Genomic DNA, 21,034 nt, shown 5'->3' with positions numbered 1-21,034 from the left:
TTTTTCTTCCCACCCCATGCAGCCAGCCACAAGAGCAGGACGTGCCGCCTATCTGATGGGAGCAGTCTCTCTTGGCACTGTGGCTGCTGGTGGAGGGGCTGCAGCACGGTGGTTTTGGGCACGGGGAAGTGCTGGTGATGGGGTGAGGGGAGCCTCCAGCCAGGCTTCCTGAGCAGCACAGCCTACACTTCCCAGATAAAGGTATCACCCTGCAGAGCCGGGGCAGCAGCCAGGGTGCTGGGAAGTACCAAGCACAACAGGCGGGATGGCACCCTGCCTGCACCAGGGCTGGCTGCCTGCTCTGCTCACTGCTGTCCTGCTGAGCCAGCACAGCCCTGCCGTGGACCCTGAGCCAGTGACATCCCAAGGTAGGTCCTGGGGTCATTATTCCCCCACGGGTGGATCACAGGATCTGCGCTCTGTGGCAGCCAGAGAGGTGCGGGATGAGGGAGATGGCTTCAGGAGGGTCAGCTGGAGGATGCGTTCGGTCACACATGGGGCACTCCAGGGTGCTTGCAACAAAGGGGTGTCCTGCTTCCTGCAGCTGCCAGCCACCAATTTGGGGTGGCAGCCCTCAGCCCCATGACATCATGCTGCTCCTACATGTAATGCAGTGGCGCTGCCCAGCTTGGTGCCACCTTATTGCCCCATGGGTTTTTTCCATCCAGCCCTGAGCCAGCCCCGGCAGGGTTACTGATGCTTTAAGCTCTCTCCCTAGGCCCTTTTACTCTTTCTAGAACACTATATAAAGCATTAACTGTACAGAACGTTTAATGTCATGCTCCTGTTTTCGCACTCATCCAAGATCTGTGGTCAGACTGCTATAGTGGTCATAGGAGCACCCTTTAAACCACCCCTACAGGTGCGGGGGTAGGAAAGGAGGCTTTGGTCTCACCTTTTGCTTCTGTGCCCAGAAACCACTGCTACAGTGCCAGCGCGATGCCTGAGCTTGCTTTGTGCCAGCTGCAGAGCTGTGCCTTGAGGGTGCTCTGGGAACCACAAGGCATGGCAGAGCAGAGGCAGTGCCACCCTGGGGCTGGGTGGGGGGCACTGCCAGGGAAGGGCAAGAGAGGCTGGGGTGGCTGGGGGTGCAAAAAGGGAAGGGCAGGTAGGAGAGAGCAGGCTGTGGTCTGCGGGTAGAGCATATGGGTGGGGAGGAAGAAGATGCCATCTGGGAAAGGAGGAACAGGGCGAGGCGTCAGGGCAAGGTAAGGGGCAGGGAGAACGGGGGGGACTCCTGGCAGATATCTGGAGACTTTGGCATCCCTGTGCTCATTCCTTTCATCTGGGATCAGCCAGCAGCACAGCAGTAAGGTGTGATGCTCCAGTTCACCCCTGCAACAACAAGGAGATCAATGTGCTGGGGAAAGGGGGCAAGCTCTCCAGCAGAGCCCATTTGTTGCCAAGCACCCCCCCATGCCCAGGGCTGCAAACCCCACACAAGCCCCAGGCCCTTGCCGCTCCTGAAGCATTGCTCTCCTTATCGCACTTCCACGTGCCTTCCGGAGTGAGTCTAGCCGGGTGCTTCCCGCTGATCTCCAGAGCCTATCTGACCACAGGGCTATTTTGGGATGTTTGTTTGTCCCAAGGACCCTGTGTGCTGGGAAGGGGGAGCAGTGGTGATGCATGCATCCCTCCTTCAGTGCTGGTGGGGGACTCGGGCAGGAGGGGTCTCACAGGGGATGAGGCAGCCAGGGACTCCTTCATGCCCTCCCTCCCACCAGATGCCATGTTGCTGGCAGAGGTGCCCGAGGACATCCTCTGCTTCTCCCGCTCCTTTGAGGATCTCACGTGTTTCTGGGATGAGGAGAAGGCGAGTGGGATACACCGCTTCTACTACTGGTACAGCAGGTAGAGTCCGCGGGGACATGGGAAGGAGTGGTGACACTGAGGGACCGCTGCCATGCCCAGATCCCCTCCCTTCAGCTGGCCCCAGGCTCAGGGTGCTGGAGGAGCCCCATCTGTTCCTCAGGGATGCACCCACCATGTGTGCAGTCTCCACACAGCGCCGTGGTTCCAATGGGATGCGGCACATCTGCGTGTTCCCCAGCCAGGATGTGCGGCTCTTCACCCAGCTCCACGTTCTTGTCCTGGACGCTGCCACCAACCGCACCAGGCACAGGCGGGAGCTCAGCGTGGATGCAGTGGGTGAGTCTCTCCCGTGGCACAACCCTAATCCCTACACCTAGGTGCCCCTCCCTCTTCCCACCCATCACTGGCAGCATCTGGGCCTTGTGGCTGCTGTAACACTGGAGATGCGCCGACACATTCCTGCAGGTCTCATCGCCCCACCGGTGAACATCAGTGCCCACTGGGCCGGAGCCACAGGGCAGCTCCGTGTGTCGTGGCAGCCGCCACTTGCTGACTACCCCAACTTCTTCCTCTATGAGGTGTGCTACCATCCCATGACCCCCACAGTGACACCCCGTGGCACGGCACCCGGGGACCTCCCTGCCCATCCCGCCAACGGAGCCCCCCCACCTACAGCCAGGGGAGCTGCATCCTCCCAGGGAACAGGGCAAGTACGTACAGGGGCTGCAGGATCTGGGGCACGTGGCAGCCCCCCACCCTCACCACTCTCTTTAGGGGCTGGTACAGGCCAACACGTGGGTGATTCTCCGGGAGCTGCAGCCGGGGGTGAAGTACCACATCCAGGTGCGCAGCAAGCCCGACGGCACCTCAATGGATGGTGTCTGGGGGCCCTGGTCGGAGGTGGTGGTCGCAGAGACGCCCCACTCTTCTGGTGAGAGACTGTCCGTCTCCGCTGCTGGGGGCTGCAGAGTGCCCACACATGGGAGTTGGGTTCTGCGGGGTCTGGGAAGAAGCAGCCACTCTGCCCTGGCTCTCACCTGCTCAGGGGACATTGGGCTGCACTGCAGCACTCCTGACCTGAGGTGTGTGCGCTGTGTGTGGAGCTGGGACCCTGCAGAGCACCACAGCACCCATGAGCTCTTCTACCGGGCATCTCCGAGTGGGGCTGGCGTGAGGTAAAGAGCACAGCAATGACACGGAGCTGTACCCCTGAGCAGAGAATAGTGGCAGCAGTACTAGCACCGCAGGGTGACCGGCTGCCCATTCCCTGCCACACAGGGATGAAATGTGGCAGCAGTGTGAAGAGGCCAGCGTGGGGACACAGGGCAGACACACCTGCACCTTCCAACCCATGGCTGGCAGCCCCATTGCCGTCCTGGTGAACATCACCCAGCTGCATGACCCACCCGTGCTCAGCTACTTCAAGGAGCCCTTCTGGCTGCACCAGGCCGGTGAGTCTCTGCACTCCACATCCGTCGCTCGGGGCGGGGTGCTGTCCCACGGCAGCGACACGTCCCCACCCCGCAGTGCTCACGGAGGCCCCGCGGGATGTGCAGGCGATGGCGGCACAGGGCCGGCTCACCTTGCGGTGGCTGCCGCCCCTGGAAGCGCTGGCGGAGCAACTGGAGTACCAGATCCGCTACGCCACGGACGACAGCCTCGACTGGAAGGTGATGCAGGGGCCGGCACGGGGCAGCCGCAGGCCTCGCACAGCCCCAACTCAGCTCTGCCCGCAGGTGCTGCAGGTCCCGCGGGCGGCCAGGAAAGAAGTGCTGGACCTCCGGCCCGGTGCCCGTTATCGTGCCCAGGTGCGGGCGCAGCCCGGTGGGCCGCAGTACCGGGGCAGCTGGAGCGCGTGGTCACAGCCCGTCGCGGTCGATGTCGCGGCTGAAGCGGGTAAGGGCCATGCGGGGCTGAGGGCGCCTGGGTGGGACGAGGAGAATCGACCGGCTCTCCGAAATCGCCCCTCCGTGGCAGGCTGGGTGATCCCGAGCGTGACGGTGGCACCGCTGATCTTCACCGGAGTGCTGCTGGGGCTGCGGTGCACCTTCCCGTCCCTGTACAGGTAAGGCCGTGCTGCGGGCAGCGGGGTGCACGCTGCAGCCGGGGGGCTGCCCACATCGCCCCGCCGCCTCCTCAGCAGCGTGAAGCAGAAGCTGTGGCCGCCCGTCCCCGACCTGCACCGCGCGCTGGGCACCTTCCTGCACGACAGCCCCAAGCAGGGCCAGGTGAGCGCCGGGCCGGGCCGCCTCCGGCCGTCCCGCAGCCCCGGGGCCGCCCCGAGCGCATCTCCTCCCCCCTACCCAGCCCTGCGCCTTCTACAAGCAGCCGCCGGAGGACGCCGTGCTGCCCTGCCTGCTGGAGGTGCTGCCCGGACCCCGCGGCGAGCCCGGGGATCCTCCGCCAGAACCCGCTGCCAGCCGCCCGGCGCCCAGCACGGACATCGCCAACCACTCCTACCTGCTGATGGGCGGCTGGGAGCCGCGCGGAGCGCCCTCGGCCCCTTTTCCCCCTGGGATGTAAAATATAGACCATAAAATACAGACCAACCACGCGGTCTCCCCGCTCTTTCGCGCCGCCTCCGCCGCCCCGCCCCACGCCCGGGCAGACCCCGTACCTCGACCCTCGCCGCCCCCCCCCACTGCCGGGCAGACCGCATCCCGGCGGGGGAAGCCCCGCCCCACTCTGCGGCTCAGCCAATCGCAGCGCGGCTGCGCGAGGTCGCCATGACAACGTGCGGCGGTTTAGATTTGAAGCGACCAACGGGAAGGGAGGCCGCGCGGGTTTTAAAAGCCGAAGTGAACGGAAGGGGGGCGCTGCGTGAGGCTGAGCGGGACGCGGAGGTGAGAGGGGCCGGCGGCGGCGGCGGCGGGGCTCCGGGCCGGGGGGGTGTCTAGGCCCGAACGGGGGAGGCCGTGGAGACGGGGGGCCCGAGGCGCGGCCTAACGGGAGGGGAGTAGCCGTGCCTGGCAGCGCCCCACTGACCGGCGGGTTGCCCGCAGCGCCATGGCGCACTTCGTGTTCGAGGCGGACCTGCACGGGCTGCTGAAGCTGGACACGCCGATCCCTAACGCCCCGCCCGCGCGGTGGCAGCGCAAGGCCAAGGAGAGCGCCGGCCCCAGCCCCGCCGCCAGCATGTCGCCCATGAAGCCGGCCAACCGCTCCTACAGCGGCAGCAAGACGCCGTCCAAGACCCCCGGTGAGCGGCGGGGCGGGAGCGGGGTTGTGCCGGGCCGCGTTGGGATGCCGGGCGGGGCGGAGGGCGTCCCTCGCTTCTGGGTGCGCGGAGCTCCGCGCTGCGGCCGGGCGGACCGCCGCTTCCAGCATCTCGCCGGCCGCGCGATGCGGCTCTGCTGGGACTCGGCGCGGCAGAGCTGCGTGCCTCGTCCGCTCCGTGCGCTGTAAGTGGGAAATGGCCTCCCCTTTCCCGCGAGCTCTGGCGCTGTTGTTGCGGCAGACCCCGGGCGTTCTCTCTGTGGCCGCTCCCGATGTGAGCTCGGTGCCTTTATGCGGGGAGGTACGGGGGAGGCTGGGAATAGCTGCGAATTGCGGCTTGTGTGCTCTGAGCCACGGAGCTTGTCTCTGCTGTAGGCTGAACTGCTGAAGCGCCTCTTGAAAACGGTGTTCGTTTTGCTTTGGAAGTTTGTTGAATGCAAACTCTCTCAGTATCTCTAAAACAATATTTACGTATGTGAACGCAGGCAAATCTGGATCCAAAGTCCAGAGCACCCCAACAAAAGCTGGGGGGGATCGCTACATTCCCAACCGCAGCACGATGCAGATGGAAATGGCCAATTTCCTCCTAACCAAAGAAAATGACCCTGCTGAAAATTCCCCTACCAAGAAGGTGAGCACAGTACTGTGATGAATGATTGTCACTAAATACCCGATCCTTTGTGACTTGACACAGAGAAAGCAGCCTCTAAAAGCAGGTGTGGGGATGAGGGTCCCCACCAGCTCCACTTCCTGCACTGGACCTTCAGGAGCCTGCAAGTGGAACCTGTGCACAGTCTGCACATGTGGGCTGAGCACGTAGCTGCTCTGCAGAGGTATTTCCTTAAGCACAGGCTTCTGCTTTGGTCTGTGCAGCTTCTGACAGTGGAACTTGGGTTACTGAGACTTCTAAATAGAGGTTACAGAGATCTGTGAGCCTGAGCAGTGTGAAACTGCTGGCAGTAGCTATTCTAGGACAATAGAATATTGCACGGGGAGCAATTCTGGAATGTGCATGTAGTGCTCTGGAAATGTTTATGAAGCATTTGGTCCCTTGTGACTATAGCTTTCTTCATGAAAACAGCACCATGTCCTGCTGATGGTGTCTGAGGAAAAACCTACTTTGAGCTGCCTATATGCAGCTGAATCCCACAGTGCAACCAAACTGTCTTCTACCAGCTGCAGTTTTGTTTAAAGGTGGTATTTCAAATGAGACTTGCTGAGGGTAGCTTGTTTTTCTAGGAGCAACAGAAATCTTGGGCAGTGAATCTTAATGGCTTCGATGTAGAAGAGGCTAAGATTCTCCGCCTTAGTGGAAAGCCACAGAACGCTCCAGAAGGTACGATGCAGAGTGAGGGTGGTGCAATGCAGGGCCTGTTTGAGGGACTTGGGTACAGAGATCTGTGTGGGGAACTGCAACACATGTGGCCCTATTTCTGGCCATGGGAGAGATCAGCTGATCTCAGAGTTCTTTGCACACTGGAATCTCTCTCAGGTTTCCTGAAGTTCAGGGGTTGGCGTAACAGCTGGCGTGTTTGTGTGACGTTTCTCATTGTATTGTTTTATGAAAGCTGGGTTATGACTGCCAGTTGTTAATTTGTACTGCAGATAATGCATTTTCCTGAAGTCTGCCTATAAAAGCTTTGAACTTCCTAGGCAAGAAAGTGAATAGTAATAGTCAAACATGTTCTTCTGAATTGGGAACCACTCTGATTCAGTAATTAATACTGTCAATAAGGCTATAACACAGTGCTCTGATATCCAGACCTCTTTTCCAGGACTTCGTTCTAACTGAAGGGGTTTTCTAGTTGGGTGAATGGTCAGGAGAAAGCAGGATATCAAAGCTGTTTCTCTGCACACAGGCTATCAGAATAACCTGAAAGTGCTCTACAGCCAGAAGACTACACCTGCTTCCAGTAGGAAGCATGGTAGATACATTCCCTCAATGCCAGACCGGATCCTGGATGCACCAGAGATTCGCAATGACTATTGTAAGTAGGCTGCAGTGTTGAGATCATTTTGCAGTGGGGTAGAAGACTTAAGCCAACGTGGTCTGATGAACCGAAACTCTCTAATTGGGCTGTTTCAGTTTCTCATGCACCCAGACTGGCATTAACCAATTATTGAGTGTCTCTGTGCTGCCTAATAGTCCAAAGCACCACGTGGGTAATTCAAATTGGAGCTACTTGACTGGGCGTGGTGGATCCCTGGAGGCTGCCCCTTACCTGCATGCACGTGTGGCTGGTGCAGGTGGGAGATATGGCATTCGGCATTAGTGAAAATATTTCACTGCAGTGCTGTGTGAAGATGTGGGTGGGGTTCTGCGTGTAAGCACTGTGTCAGCTGCACTGCTCTTCCGAATTGTAGATCTGAATCTCATTGACTGGAGCTCTCAGAACTTCCTGGCAGTGGCTCTGGACAACTGCGTTTATCTGTGGAATCACTCTTCTGGGGAAATCATCCAGCTGCTGCAGATAGAGAATCCAGATGATTATGTATCCTCTCTGTCATGGATTAAAGAAGGAAACTACCTTGCTGTTGGCACAAGAAATGCTGAGGTCCAGGTGAGCGCAGTAAAATGAGAGGTGGTCTAAGGATTGCTGGAGCTGTGGGGCCTTGGAACAAAGTCTTGGCTAGCACAGGACAGATACAGTGTGTTCTGACTTGTCTTTATCCTTAGCACAGGGAAGAGGAGTGTTCTGGCACTTGTTACAGTTCAGTGAATTGCTGCCCATTGTGGGAGCAAAGGGGTGAAGAGAACTTGACACTGATGTGCTTCTCTGCCTGGGAGCAATATTGTCTGAAGGTGTCCTTATGCTCATGTTATCACTAGGCAGCACAAATTCTAAGTAGTTTCTTAGAGCTCTGTCATCTGCTCTCCAAAGGGCTGTAAGTGACCCTCACTGCAGTGGGAATCCTTCCTGTGGTCTTGTGACTATTAGTGGTTACAGCCTCTGTCTTGTGATGTTGAGGGTGCTAAGACTAGTATAAGGGAAGTGTCCCCACCCACCTGTGGCCAGTGATGAACTGCAGTAGCAAGGCAGACTTCAGGGATATTCTGATGCCTGGAATAACTCTGTTTCATACATAAGAAATTAATTGCTGTTCCGATACAGAAAAGGTCAAATGCCAGAGTCTGTGTAGTAAAGTTTCCTGGCAAAGCAACAATGCTGCTGTTCCTTACCCTCTGGAGAACATAATACTCTTGCCTCTCTAGCTATGGGACATACAGCAGCAGAAGCGTCTCCGAAGTATGACCAGCCATTCTTCTCGGGTGGGGTCCCTCAGCTGGAACAGCTACATCCTCTCCAGGTAAAGCTGGGGGTGAAGCAGCATCCAGCTGCTGGACACAGTCAGTTGTGAAGAGGTTCTGTGGCTGCTCTGCTCATGTCAACAGGCCAGTGATGGTGGTTAACACTGGTTGAATCTCAATGGCAATAAAGGCAGCCTTGCAATAGCACAAAGAGCTTTTGGTGAAAACGAGCTAGTCTGACACTGTGAATCTCCCCTCTGCAGTGGGTCACGGACTGGCCACATCCACCACCATGATGTCAGAGTGGCTGAGCACCACGTGGCCACTCTTACTGGCCACACACAAGAGGTGTGCGGACTCAAGTGGTCTCTAGATGGTCGCTACCTGGCCAGTGGCGGCAACGACAACCTGGTGAACATCTGGCCATCTGTCCAGGGAGACAGTGGAGACTTCACTCCCGTACAGACCTTCACTCAGCACCAGGGTGCTGTCAAGGTGAGTGCAGGTCTGCTGTGTGGATAGTGTGGGGGCATGTCTGTGTGAAAAGCAGGTGTGTAGCACTTGCTGCAGTCCCTGCCCTGGTGGAGAGAGGCTACCCTGGAGCTGCTGTGGCCTGAGCTCTGGAAGACGCAATAGGAAACAGGCTGCCTCCTGTACTTCTTAAAATGAACTGATTCTTCCTCAGGCTGTGGCATGGTGTCCGTGGCAGTCAAATGTCCTAGCCACTGGAGGTGGAACCAGCGACAGACACATCCGCATCTGGAATGTCTGTTCCGGCACCTGTCTCAGTGCTGTTGATGCCCACTCCCAGGTGAGACATAAACATCCTGGTGATAAAGTTCTTTCTGGCACACATGATGGCTCCTGAGGCCTGGGACAGGCCAGGGAGCCAGCAGGGGTTCATCCTTGCCGATGAACATCAGCACAAGTAGCTTGCATGTCTTCATAGTATTTTTGCCTCTCTGCAGGTCTGTTCTATCCTGTGGTCAACAACCTATAAAGAGTTCATTTCAGGCCATGGCTTTGCACAGAATCAGCTGGTGATATGGAAGTATCCAACAATGGCCAAGGTCACTGAACTTCGAGGTAAGCTAGGCTCCCTGGGGAAGGGAGGGCTGAAGGCAGATTTGATCCTCAGTTCAAGTAGTCTGCTATTTGTCTAACCCGAAGCACCAATAATAAAAAAAAGTGTCCAGGGACACTTTCTAGAATTATAGGCTGAGGCTGTGACCTCAAAAGGCTTCAGTACGTTATGGGGCATTGATGCAGGCTGTTGAGGCTTATGAGGGACACAAGTGCAAAAGATGGGGAGAACGATGGTTGCTCCTAAAATCAGCACAGCCCTGACTGTACACTTCCTTAGGTCATACTGCCCGAGTCCTGAACTTAACCATGAGCCCAGACGGTGTAACAGTAGCGTCGGCAGCTGCTGATGAAACACTGCGGCTTTGGCGCTGTTTTGAGATGGATCCCATAAAGAAGAAGGAAAAAGAGAAGGCAAACAGTGCCAAAAGCAGCATCATTCACCAGGGCATCCGATAAGTGCACAGGGTTGGTGTTGTGGGAAGCTGGGACATTGGCTTACACACTGTACAGTATTTTAAATGTTAATAAACAGCTTTAATTTGCCTTTGCCTTTTAAAGCTGATGGAAGAAAGTGCCATCTGTGGCTTAGATCAACAAGAAACTCTTCCCTGAGGTTTGTTTTCTGGGCAAGAAGTAGAGTTCTGTTTTTAGGGCCAGCTTACAATATGGGGTTCACCCCTGGCAGCAGTAACTCTTCACAAGCTGAAGTTAATGTCTAGTCTGTGCAAGCTCTCTTCAATCCTTCCTCTGGTGAAGTCATATGAGCAGCATCCCACTCCCTTTGAACATCTTAAACTAATGGATACAGTGAACCTTTACCTGAGCAAAGACCACCCCGGCCAAAGCTGCCATGCTACTCTGAATATAGAACTGCATTTTCTGGGGCTGTAGGGCTGCACCAGGGTACTGTGCACCCATCCCATAATGGGCTATCTGGGGAAGCCTGGAGAACTGCAGAGCTGTGAATAACATCCTCGTGTATGCAAAGCAGCTTAGCAAAGCCTATGCACCTCCTAGCCTGCTTTCTCCCTTTTTTTCCCCCCACACAGTGCCATGCTGCACCAGGTTCCATCCACTTCTGCCAGGTGGTAGCATTGTGTGCTGTACCAGGCAGCCACTACCTTAGCCCACAGGCAGCAGAGAAGGGCTACACATAATGCTGGCAAAAAGGAGTAGTGTCACAGCAGCTGCAGGAGGCAGAGCCTGAGCACAGGAGTGACCCTCTCTGGAAAGAAGGCTTTGCATGTCTGAAAGCTAGCACAGTTTTTCCACCTATCCCACTGTAATAGTGGTTTATCTTACTCTGGGCTTAGCTTTTCTACATCCTTTGCACACTCGCCTCCAGAAACTCCGCTTCTACATGGCTCTTGAAAGTCCCCTGAGCATTACTGGAAGGAGATGGGATTACAGTGTTCTTCCCTTGGCCCCATACTGGCCCTGCTGCCCTGGAGGGAAGGAGCTCACATGCAAGCCCAGCAACTGCCATATAGGGTGTAAACGCAGTTTGGAACTGTCTGTCCCCAATAGGGAATAAGTGACTAAGCTCCACAGCCCACCCATGGAAAGATCACAAGCTAATAGGAACAATTGGAGGAAGGGCAAGCAGAGCACACAGAAGGAACAGCCCTCTTTTAGAATATCAAGTGTAAGTAGTTTAAACTTCTGTTACTATTTTGGGCAAAAACAAGGACAGTCCTGTCTTTGCTAAGAGCCAGCAAGAAGCAGGGAGGGGAAAGGAAGCTAAACAGTGGCAGCACTCTGTCTCAGCTGGATTGCCTCCTGCTCAAGCTGTGAATTCTGAGTACTGAGCTGATATGCCACCACTTCAGTAAGGACCAGAACTCTTCTGTCAGTCCCTAACCCAGGAGCAGCACTAGTAGAAATGAGGAAGAATGTTTACACAGGGCAGCAGCCTGTCCTCCTTCCTAAAAGATATGCAAGGCAGAGGCAACTAAGCTCTCATCCACACCAAACCCAGGGCTTTGGCTATGCTTCCACTAAAGCCCTCCCACACCACAATCGAATCTACAGTGAAACTCACCTGGAGGCCTTCTGGGTTCATGCATTCCTCCTTGCCACACAAGCTGGCTGGCTACCCAGCCCAATTCTCAGGGTTGAGTCAGCAGTCAGGCCTAGCCCTCCCACACAGCAGAAGCAGATGAGGAAGGCAGCACTGACCATTCTGCATAAAAGCCAAACTGTTTCAGCTAGTAGAGGGGAACGGAACCCAGCTGAGGAAGACAGACCACTGTAGCAGGAGCAAGAAAGCAGCAGTGGAAACGATATCCTCTGTCCAGCCTGAAATGCTTTCTGCAGAGACCAGCACTTCACTCAGAGATGGCAACAGCTTTAAATAGATTCCTTTCCCTCTTCAGAAAGCAGCTGGCTGGTCTCCCTGCTGTTTTCCCCATAACCTGGGTTTCCAGAGTCTCAAATCCCCACTCCACCCCAATTCTGCACTAGAGCCAGGACAGGATTTCTGAAAAGCAGCAGCAGCTTCTGCTGGCCCAGGTCCCAGCCCACACCTCTGTTCCACCCCAGCCATTCTTTAACAGGGTGGAGCCACTTTCACAACGGGAGCCTTGACACACTTCCTGCCCTCAGCACCCCTCTATCAAAGCACTTGGAAACAATCTGCCATCTGCTTCATCAGCACAGTACAGCCCTCTCCCCACCAGCACAAACCTGCTACACCAGCTGCTTCTCCCAGCCCTGCCTCCAAAACCACTGGGCAGGACCAGGCAGCTGGAACAGCTTCACAGCACAGCAAGCCAGGAAAACAAGGGGCAGAGCCATTTCTCCTTCTGTCTGTTTATTTGTGATAGAAGAGCAGCCCAATCTGACTGGGCCTGGCTCCTTCACCTCATCCTCAAGGCTACTAATATAGCTTTGGTTAGTCAGAGCAGGCAACAAGCACCAGGCCCAGGAGAGCTGCTGCACTGCCCTGCTGAATGGCAGAGCACACCTTCACTCAACCCTAGCAGAATCCATGAAGGCAAGAGGTGTTCCCCATTACACCATAGCAGAATATGCTACAACCATCCTCCACTGTGCTCACATCAGGCCAGAGCAGAGCCAGTTCCAGGCAGGAGAGCCCAGCAGACAACTCTAGAGGCAATTATTGCTCGAGTCTTGAGTTTGCAGGAATGTAAGTCACCCAAAGCACAGTGAGCTTGGCCTCCCTCACTCCAGAACAAGCCACCAACTGCTATTCTGGATCACACATAAGCATGGCTAAAAGCACATGCTCAGCACTCCACCCAGGCACAGGAAAGAAATGCAAGGCAACCTGGGCTTATTATATGGTAGAGGCATTTCAGGGTGTCACAACCCCACTTCGTACTAGGCATAAGGCATGTGTATTGTACTGGGCAGCTCCGGGCCTTCAAGTACCACATATCTGCTGCCCCTACACTCTCCACAGCCACACCTGAGCACAGACACCAGGGCAGGACCCCCTCACCACCACCTGGGTATATAGGGACCACAAGGGACACACAGCATTGTGGCGTGGAACAAAGTGGCACAAGGCATGGTATAGCAGGAGCACTCACACTTGAGCTGGCAGCAGCAAGCAACCAGGGACAAGTCACTTCATCCACACAGGCTCTAATGAGCCAGGGAAGAGGAGAGGGCACCAGGACAGGGATCGGTCTCTTCTTTTGGTCCTACTCAGAAGGAAATGGCCCCCAGGCAAAAGGGCCAGATGCAGGCACTTGGGGGAATTCCTTTGGAAACACTGGAATGGGACTGCAGCCCCAAGTTGTGATGCAGGCAGCTGTCTCTCCGTTCAACAACAGCGAGAAAACAGCACAAGCCCTCCCAAGAGCAGAAGTCGCCCACGGCTGCTCGGAGCAGAGGGGCTGGGCATGCAGACAGAGGACAGCAGGGCTGGGCACAAGGGTACAACAGTCTGTAGGCACTTGACTTGGCTAGTAGCACCCAGGAGCAGGGGAACAGGTCCCAGCTGCCTCTGCCCCGGGGCTCTCATTGGCTCTGGGAGGGCCAGGCTGCCCTCTAGTTGGCTTTGACCTTGCCGTTGGTGACAGTGCCATTCTCATGGATGCTGCTACCATTGTGCTGGGCTGCTTGTTGAGCCACCCTGGGCAATCGTTTGCCTTTGGTATAGGACTGGTACCAGAAGTTGGAGAAGAGGATGAAGAAGATGGTCCCATAAATCCAGATAAGGTGGATGAAGATGGGAAACTGGTACTGGCAGCTGGGCATGAAGTAGTACTGGGAGATGTGGACGGAGACAATCACAAACTGTGCCTGGGGAACAAGGCAGAACAGAAACAAATAACTCACAGGAGTTGCTTAAGGATCTCCCACTATACACTTTTTTTTTTTTTTAATTAAATCTGTAGTCTCTTTGCCCATTCTAAATACAGGTTCTTACAGAGAGGAGCAGCCAGCTGCAGCTGGAAGATGCAAGCATGAGTTTTAAAGCAGTGTTTGTCTATCACCCTCCCAACATGCCATAGCCCAGAGGCAGCTGGCTGAGCACTCTCCATGCCCTCACCAGGCTGTAAGGGCTATCGGAGACCACAGCAGGCCAGAGCTGCTAGAAACACAGAGTGGAAGACTGAGAAAGAGGAACTACAGCTCTTGGTTGCATCTTTCATATGTAAAAGCACTGATCTGCCATTCACATCAGAGGCTGAGGACACATACACTACTCCATAGCACAGACTTACCAGCTGGATGGCTGTGATGTGCTTTTTCCACCACAAGTACTTTTGGAAGGCAGGTCCTGCTGCTGAGAGCCCATAGTAGAAGTACATGACCACATGCACCATGGAATTGATCATGGCATGGAATGATCCCATTCCCCCTGTTAGACACATTTGCACAAGAATAAGTCAATCATCTGCAGCAAAGTAGTACTACAAAAAAAAAAAAAAAACCAACAAACTCCTAGGAGTCCAGCAGTAGTGAAAAAATGCCTTCCTTGTTCAGCTGATATCAACTCCAGCTTTTCTCCAGCTATTTCCTATCTTACCTGGTCCAAACTTTGCTCCCCACCACCAGCTCCAGGGCAGAACAGAGTGGTGGAAAAGGTGCAGGAATGTGACCTGCTCATTCTTCTTCCTCAGGACAAAGATGACCTGCAATGAGAGCCCAGCAAGCATCAAAGGTCAGCATCCTGGGAGCAGGTGAAATAACCCAGGCCACTGCTTCAGTGTCTGGTCTCAGTGATGCTTCCCCCCTCCTCCTCTTCCCCCCAAGATCATTGCAACCACACATTAGGTTACCCCGCAGCTTCCAGAGTTATGATAGAAGTAGCCTCTGTGATATCCAGAGTGATCTCTCCCATCAGTGATATCAGATAGAACCACCAGCATTTCAGACTGAAGGGGCCAAAGGAGGCACCTACCACCTCAAGTACACTGGGCCTCAAATCCCTGCCCAAAGCAGTGATTAAGTTCCCCCCAAGAACAAGGCCTCTCCAGTAACTTACCGTGTCTGTCAGTTCAATGAACTTGGAAAAGACAAACAGCCAAGCAACACTGACCATCTGTAATAGAACAAGTTAACATGATTCCCATGTCAGTCTGAACATGCCCCGTAACCAGATCCCACCAGACAGGAACCCTGGAGTGACACTAAAAGCCAGGTACCAAGTCATTTGCCTCAAAGAAGAGGCAGGGAACTTGCTGTCCAGACAAGCACTGAAAGCCATCCCTACTCATGAGAGACAAGAGAACTCACCCTGAGGGCCTTGGGGTCCTGTGAGAAGTCCACAGGGTCACATCGCCAGGTGTACCCAGTAAGCCACCCTGCCATCAGAAACTGCAACAAGAGCATCAGAGTGAGGTCCAACACACAAGCCACTGCATTTCCCAGTCCTGCTCAAAATACCAAGGAACCCACAAAGTGCTCTTCCATGACCCACACAGCCTGCATGCATTGCTTTGTATGTGCCAGACAACCTGCTGGCAACTCACCTCATAGACTATGTAGAGTGAGAGTCCCACCAGGAAGAAGTTATATAGCACCATGAACTTCTTCAGGTTTAAAGGCTTCCTGTTTGCCATTAGCCGGGGACCCAAGGAGAGTACAAAGTAGACATATGCCAGAAGGATGCCCAACACAAGGAATGGGGACTGCATCAGTGGATAATCAGCAATGCGGGGGTCTGTGGAGAAAGCCAAAGTGCACAGCAGTAAGCATCCCAACCCCAATGTGCTAACAGCAGTGATAACACCAGAATGAAGTGAAGGACATGAAAACCCCATTCTCCAAGGACAGGAGTACAGGCAAGGGGCAACCTGGTAACAGAGACTGGAGAACCCAGCAAAGCTGTGCTGCATAAGATACAGCCTGAAGCTGTGCTTCAGAGCTGCCTGGAGGAGGGCACAAATGCCTCATCAGACATTGAGGCAAGACAGTCTCAGGTAGCCTAAAAACCCCAGAGCTGCACTTATATTAGGGCAGAACACAGCTAGACCTGCATTACATCAGATATGTCAGAACACACCCCCAGGCCTGTGGCAGCACAGCACATAATGCCACCCACCCTGAATCTGCATAGAGCCACTTACCTGCTTTCTTCATGAAGTCCTGATACATAGTCACAATCCCCTCCATGGTAGTGGCAGTGTGTCTGCAGAGAGAGAAGGGCAGATCAGGCAGCGGTTGACCCAGGCAGGCAGCCTGCAGAGTACAGTCCTACACAACATCACATCTTGAGCACAGCTTCAGGGTCCTGTCATGACTACCTGGTTGTCATTACTTCCAACTGATTATAAACAAGCATCCAGTGAAGCCATGCACTCTTCCATGAACCTGATCCTGTCTCCTCAGCTCTGCTGGAAACCACATCATCACCTGCAGTCCTTCCAAGGCAGATCCTAACATTTCATTTAATAAAGCTTCCAGCCAGCACTGCATCTACATCTCCTTGATCTTATTCTTGCTGTAACACACTCAAGTGTTAACACCACTCACAGCCATGATGCTGGGGAGCAGAAATCCCATCCATCCTATCTCTTCCTCCAAGAAGGGGCACAGGAATCACTTCCCAAACATGGGCCTGGAGAAATGGGTCCCCCCATGGCAGTCTCCCTGGAGGATTACTGCTGCCACCATCAGGAAGCACATAGCTGATTCAAGCTACAGCTGAGAGGCTGAAGTGACCTTTTTTCCCAGCAGGGAGCATCCAGTAGCAGTCACACCAGCACCCCTCCTCCAAGTTTTGACCAGGCAGGACAGCAGCAATCACCACACAAGGCTATCAAGCACCAAAATGGCATCAATCATAGTGGCCTGCTATCTACCTTCCCATTGACCACTTAAGACAGCAAGCCTGTACCACCACAACAGCAGCGCTAGCTCTGTGCTCACCTGTTTGTACCCTGCTCCATGAACTGGACAGTGCCACCTATCTCCAGCCCTTTCACACCACTGCCTAAAGTACCCCTTCAAGTGAGGCTGCAGAGCAGCCAGCACTCCCAAAGACCCCAGGAACCTCTGCTGGCAACAGAGAAGGCACTCCCAGGCACTAAAATTATCCCTCTCCACACTTAACAGAAGCCAGAAAAGCATAGCAGGGACTAAAGCATCCTTGAAAGCTACTTATGGCTTCTGCTGTGGGAAGGACAGAAAGCACAGCTCTTGGAAGCCACTGAACTTTAAGCTGCTCTCATGAGAGAGAGAGCAAGCACCAAACTTGTCTGTTGAGTTTCAGACTTTGACCACAACATCCAGCTACACCTATATTTGCTAGATTGAGTAGCCCTCAAGTATTAGTTCCCAGCACAAGCTACCTGACTTTTCAAGCTCAGTGTTTATCTTATCAAGCTGAGTGAGTCAGTCTTAGTAAAGACCTAAGACTTCTGTGGAGCACTTAGCTATTTGGGGCAGGCTGGGATATGATAGTATCGAAGGCACCTACAAGCTCAGAGCTACATCTCACACTCCTAAGAAGAAAACAAGCTTAGAAGCTATGGATTACGCTTCTCAACCAATTGCAGGGAGAAAAGGCATTGGTCTTGTCCTGAACAGGGGCTCTGGGCACACACCAGAATTTCTACCAGGGTAGAACCAGAAGGATTATGCTACAGACCTTATGGAAAGGATGTATGAGTTTTTCCTACAGCAGCAGGATATTGTTCTGTTTAACAAAGCTAATAGCAGCCACATTTTTAGGGGACTCCAAGGTCTTTGCAAGATCTGGTATCCACACTGGCATGCTGCATGGTCCCGAAAGCAGAGACCAAAGCCTACCTCGCTCAGTAAGCAGATGCAAGTAAGTCTCACCCACTTCAACCTCCTGAAGGGCAGCCATGGCCTTCAGATAGATCTGGGTGACTGTAGAGCAGACTCAAGCATTACTTTCTGCCAGGCAGGAAGATGTGAAATGCATTTGCCTTCCTGAATCACAAGGGCTCCATGCTGTTCCACACTGGAAAGCAGAAGGGCTTGCAAGTCTCCAGGTGCCTCATCCCTCCACACAACACCAACACTTCAGGTCTCTCTGCACCCTGAGAGGAATTAGTATTCAGTCAGGCATCTGCTCTTACCATGCTACACTACACAACATACCACAGGAGTCTACAGCTCACAGGTTAGTACAGAAGAAATCATTCTCCTTTGACTCCAAGATCCTGGTCCTCTTGTGCAAGAAACTGGGAGGAGACCGGAGATCCCAAAACTGAGCCTTGATTAGCTCAAGGGAAGTTAAGAAACAGGTTCAAGCCTCCCAAAGCACCCTGGGGCCCAAACACACCCCTCACGCTGCCTGAAGGCCTTGCAACACATCTGCTTCCACCACTCACCAACAGGTTATCACTTCTATCTCTGGGGAAATTTCATTTGCAGGCTAGAGCAGCAGGCCAAATTCTGTCCCTGTAACCAGCACTGAGGATTAGATGCTTACTTACACTAAGTGTGTACACTGCAGATTTCCAACAAGCTATGCAGCCAATTTGTGCTACTTCAGCAAGAACTGCAAGGCCCTTTATAACAAGACCCAGCAGCCTGACCACAGCACTGTGAATCAGTGACAGACAACAGCTCAACCCACGTGGCTTTACCTCATAGAGCACGCACACCTTTCAAAGTACTTATCTCTCACCATACAGCAGCTATCACAAACAACAGGGTGAGCTCCAGCAGCCTAGTAGCCAGCACTCCCATTTCATCAGTATTCAAGTCAAATCAGTCCTGTAACAGGCAAGAAGGCAAGCCACCATAATCTTCCCACTAGTTTAATTACAGACAGCACCAAAACAGTCTGGTTGGCGACTGCAGAGCTGGCCTTGCTGAACTGGCTATGGCAGGCTTGGTCCCCATGAGGCTCCCAAGGGATCAGCAACCCTCAAAGGTCAGGAGATTACCAACTGGCTGGATAACAAGCCAACCCTCAACCCTGACCTACAGGCAGGCAGCAAGGCTTTGTTGACTGCTGATGAACTCCACAACCCCAGGGAAAAAAGCCTCCTCCAAAGCTCATCCTCCCCCAGCTCTATCCCAGCACATCAGAAACACCCATCCAACCTCGCAGAGCTCCAGTCCCCAAAGGGGCCTGGCAGTGCCTGCGCACACTTCAAGTGCTCAGAGCCCACATTCCCCAGCAGGGCCATGGGGATCTACAGTTCAGAAGATCTGCTGATGGCAGCTACTGCAGAATGGGACTGAGCAACCCAGAATGTAGTAACTTTGAAGCGCACACACAGAAGGCATCACAAGCTGGCACCTTCATCACCTACAGCAGCCAGCTCCAGGATGAGCTCTCCTTAGCTTATATGCAAGTGAACTCATCAAAATAAGCACAACAGCATCAGCCCAACATAAAACAATAGCAATCAGAGACTAGGCAGCAGGAATTTGGGCATCCCTGAGCAGCAGCACCCTGCTCTCTATGAGATCTGAAGGGGAGCTGCTGTAAGACTGAGGTTTACCATGAAGCAGTGAGAACTGGATTTTCTCCCTCTGCAGCTCCATCTCCAGGAGGAAGAGAGGACAATACTTAGTGCACACCCGGTTTCATACACAGCATCTTGGGAAGAAAGCTCAAGCACATATAGCAGAGAGCATCCAACAGGAGAGCTGTATTTAAGAATTTGGTGGTACACTGAATGATCCCAGCCATCGGTGTGAAGACTCAGTAGGAACACGGCTGTCCACATACTGAAGTCAAGTCTTCCCACTTTGCAGTCCCCCAAGACAAATGAGAATCTAAGAGAAACACTTGGGCCCCAAGTCACAGGGCAAAGAATAGCAGCCTGGCACAAGATGCTACACTTCAGATGTGTAGAACACAGCCAAGAGACTTGGGGTACAGTAAGAGAACAGAGCTGCCCTAGCCTGACACCTTGGCTCTGAGGACTGGTGACAGATGGACTGACCAGGGTCTGATGACAACTAGTCCCATATCTCCCAGCCCAAGTGGCAGCGCAAAGCTTCCCAGTGAACTCAGCAGTTAACACCACCAGATAAGATCCTATTTGAATCACACATCCATTTATTACTTCCTCTGGCTCAGCTATTTCATGCTAAATGAAAAAGGACATTGCTTACAGCCTGAAAACAGACAGTCAGCATCAGTATCCTTTCATGTCAATACAGACAAGTTGTGTTTCCAGTGAAGGGGCAAACTCTCAAGCCCTTGCTATGCAACAGCTCTGGAAAGAGTGTTGCTGCAGTCACTACTGGAGTGGAGTTGACCAAGCACTGCTCCTTACACATCAGCTCCAAGCAGCATAATGTGATTGACCTGTCTGGAGCTGAGCAGTTCCCTAATCCTCAGCAGGTCGGTGTTAACACCATACACTCTCCAGTAGCAGCTGTAAAGCCTTCAGGCTTTTGGATGGCATCTTATAAAGATCACATCCTCTCCTTCCCATGCGTGCTAGAAGGAAGAAATGAGAGGAGACTCCCAGACTAGCAGGCAACCTGCAGAATCTGGGTAGTCATCAGATCCCCCCCAGGCTTACAGGGGAAGGAACAAGCCTGCAGCAATAGGGCTTAGTAACCTTGTGCAGAAAAATAAAGTAGGCAGTCAGACTCAGAATCCTCAGAAAAACAACCTGCAGTGAGAGGCCTGTATCCAAACAGCGTTTTTTTTTCCCCAGGGAGAGCATCTTCCTGAACTGAGCAAGCAAGCTGTCAGACTAAGCTTATTCTTTATCATACCCAGCAACAGTGATTCCATGTTCAGGCTATCAGTGCAGATGAGAGCTGTCAAAGAGGCAACACCAGGAGAAGCTCTGACACTGCAAGGAACAAGAGTGAAGGAATAAAGAAACCGTGCAAAACTACTTTAGAAGTAAAAGCAACGTTGTCACAGTGACCCTGTGCTATACTCACACAGTACAAGGTGAGGCAGAGATGATTGGGCTACCTATCTGAAGCAATGGCACACAGCAGTCCTCCAGGGTACATAGCAAAGAGCACTCAAAGAATAGAATTAAGTAGGTGATGAAGGAGGACACACAGACCAAGAAGGGCTGATCCCAACACCTAATACTAGAAGTAGGTCAAAGCCCTCTGGCAGAGGAACACTGATCACCCCTATCTGCATGTGGGATGGGCAAAGCACCAGGGTGCTCATCTCTGTGGCTTTCATGATCATGCAAATGCCTCACAAGAGGGCTCCAAACCCATTTCCACAGTGTCTGTAATATTACACAGTAATAACCGGTGTGCTGTACCATCTAGGCATGA

The 21,034-nt window shown here is 53.5% G+C and overlaps 3 protein-coding genes across 3 annotated transcripts; 2 read left to right on the top strand and 1 right to left on the bottom strand.

Moving 5' to 3' along the window:
• Positions 1–265: 265 nt before the first annotated feature.
• Positions 266–4,335, top strand: MPL (MPL proto-oncogene, thrombopoietin receptor; the record flags this gene model as incomplete). Its single annotated transcript, XM_079535486.1, has 12 exons — positions 266–368; positions 1,725–1,851; positions 1,973–2,148; positions 2,278–2,522; positions 2,587–2,743; positions 2,858–2,987; positions 3,091–3,263; positions 3,340–3,482; positions 3,549–3,708; positions 3,790–3,877; positions 3,953–4,040; positions 4,120–4,335. The coding sequence occupies 12 exons, from the start codon at positions 266–268 to the stop codon at positions 4,333–4,335; spliced, it is 1,806 nt and encodes a 601-aa protein (XP_079391612.1).
• A 483-nt stretch (positions 4,336–4,818) lies between these two features.
• CDC20 (cell division cycle 20) lies at positions 4,819–9,820 on the top strand (the record flags this gene model as incomplete). Its single annotated transcript, XM_079536131.1, has 10 exons — positions 4,819–5,011; positions 5,514–5,659; positions 6,268–6,364; positions 6,888–7,016; positions 7,393–7,589; positions 8,243–8,337; positions 8,542–8,773; positions 8,964–9,089; positions 9,247–9,364; positions 9,642–9,820. The coding sequence occupies 10 exons, from the start codon at positions 4,819–4,821 to the stop codon at positions 9,818–9,820; spliced, it is 1,512 nt and encodes a 503-aa protein (XP_079392257.1).
• A 3,561-nt stretch (positions 9,821–13,381) lies between these two features.
• Positions 13,382–16,124, bottom strand: ELOVL1 (ELOVL fatty acid elongase 1; the record flags this gene model as incomplete). The annotated part of the gene is made up of 8 exons (XM_079535231.1): positions 13,382–13,636; positions 14,062–14,198; positions 14,367–14,472; positions 14,826–14,882; positions 15,077–15,157; positions 15,313–15,503; positions 15,910–15,971; positions 16,087–16,124. 8 exons carry the CDS (start codon positions 16,122–16,124, stop codon positions 13,382–13,384), a joined length of 927 nt encoding a protein of 308 aa, XP_079391357.1.
• Between the last annotated feature and the right edge of the window lie 4,910 nt (positions 16,125–21,034).

The sequence above is a fragment of the Tetrao urogallus genome (genome assembly GCF_951394365.1).
Source record: "Tetrao urogallus genome assembly, chromosome: 5".
NCBI classification, from domain to species: Eukaryota; Metazoa; Chordata; class Aves; order Galliformes; family Phasianidae; genus Tetrao; species Tetrao urogallus.
Note: the sequence above shows the minus strand (reverse complement) of the source record. Positions and strands in the feature narration are given on the sequence as shown.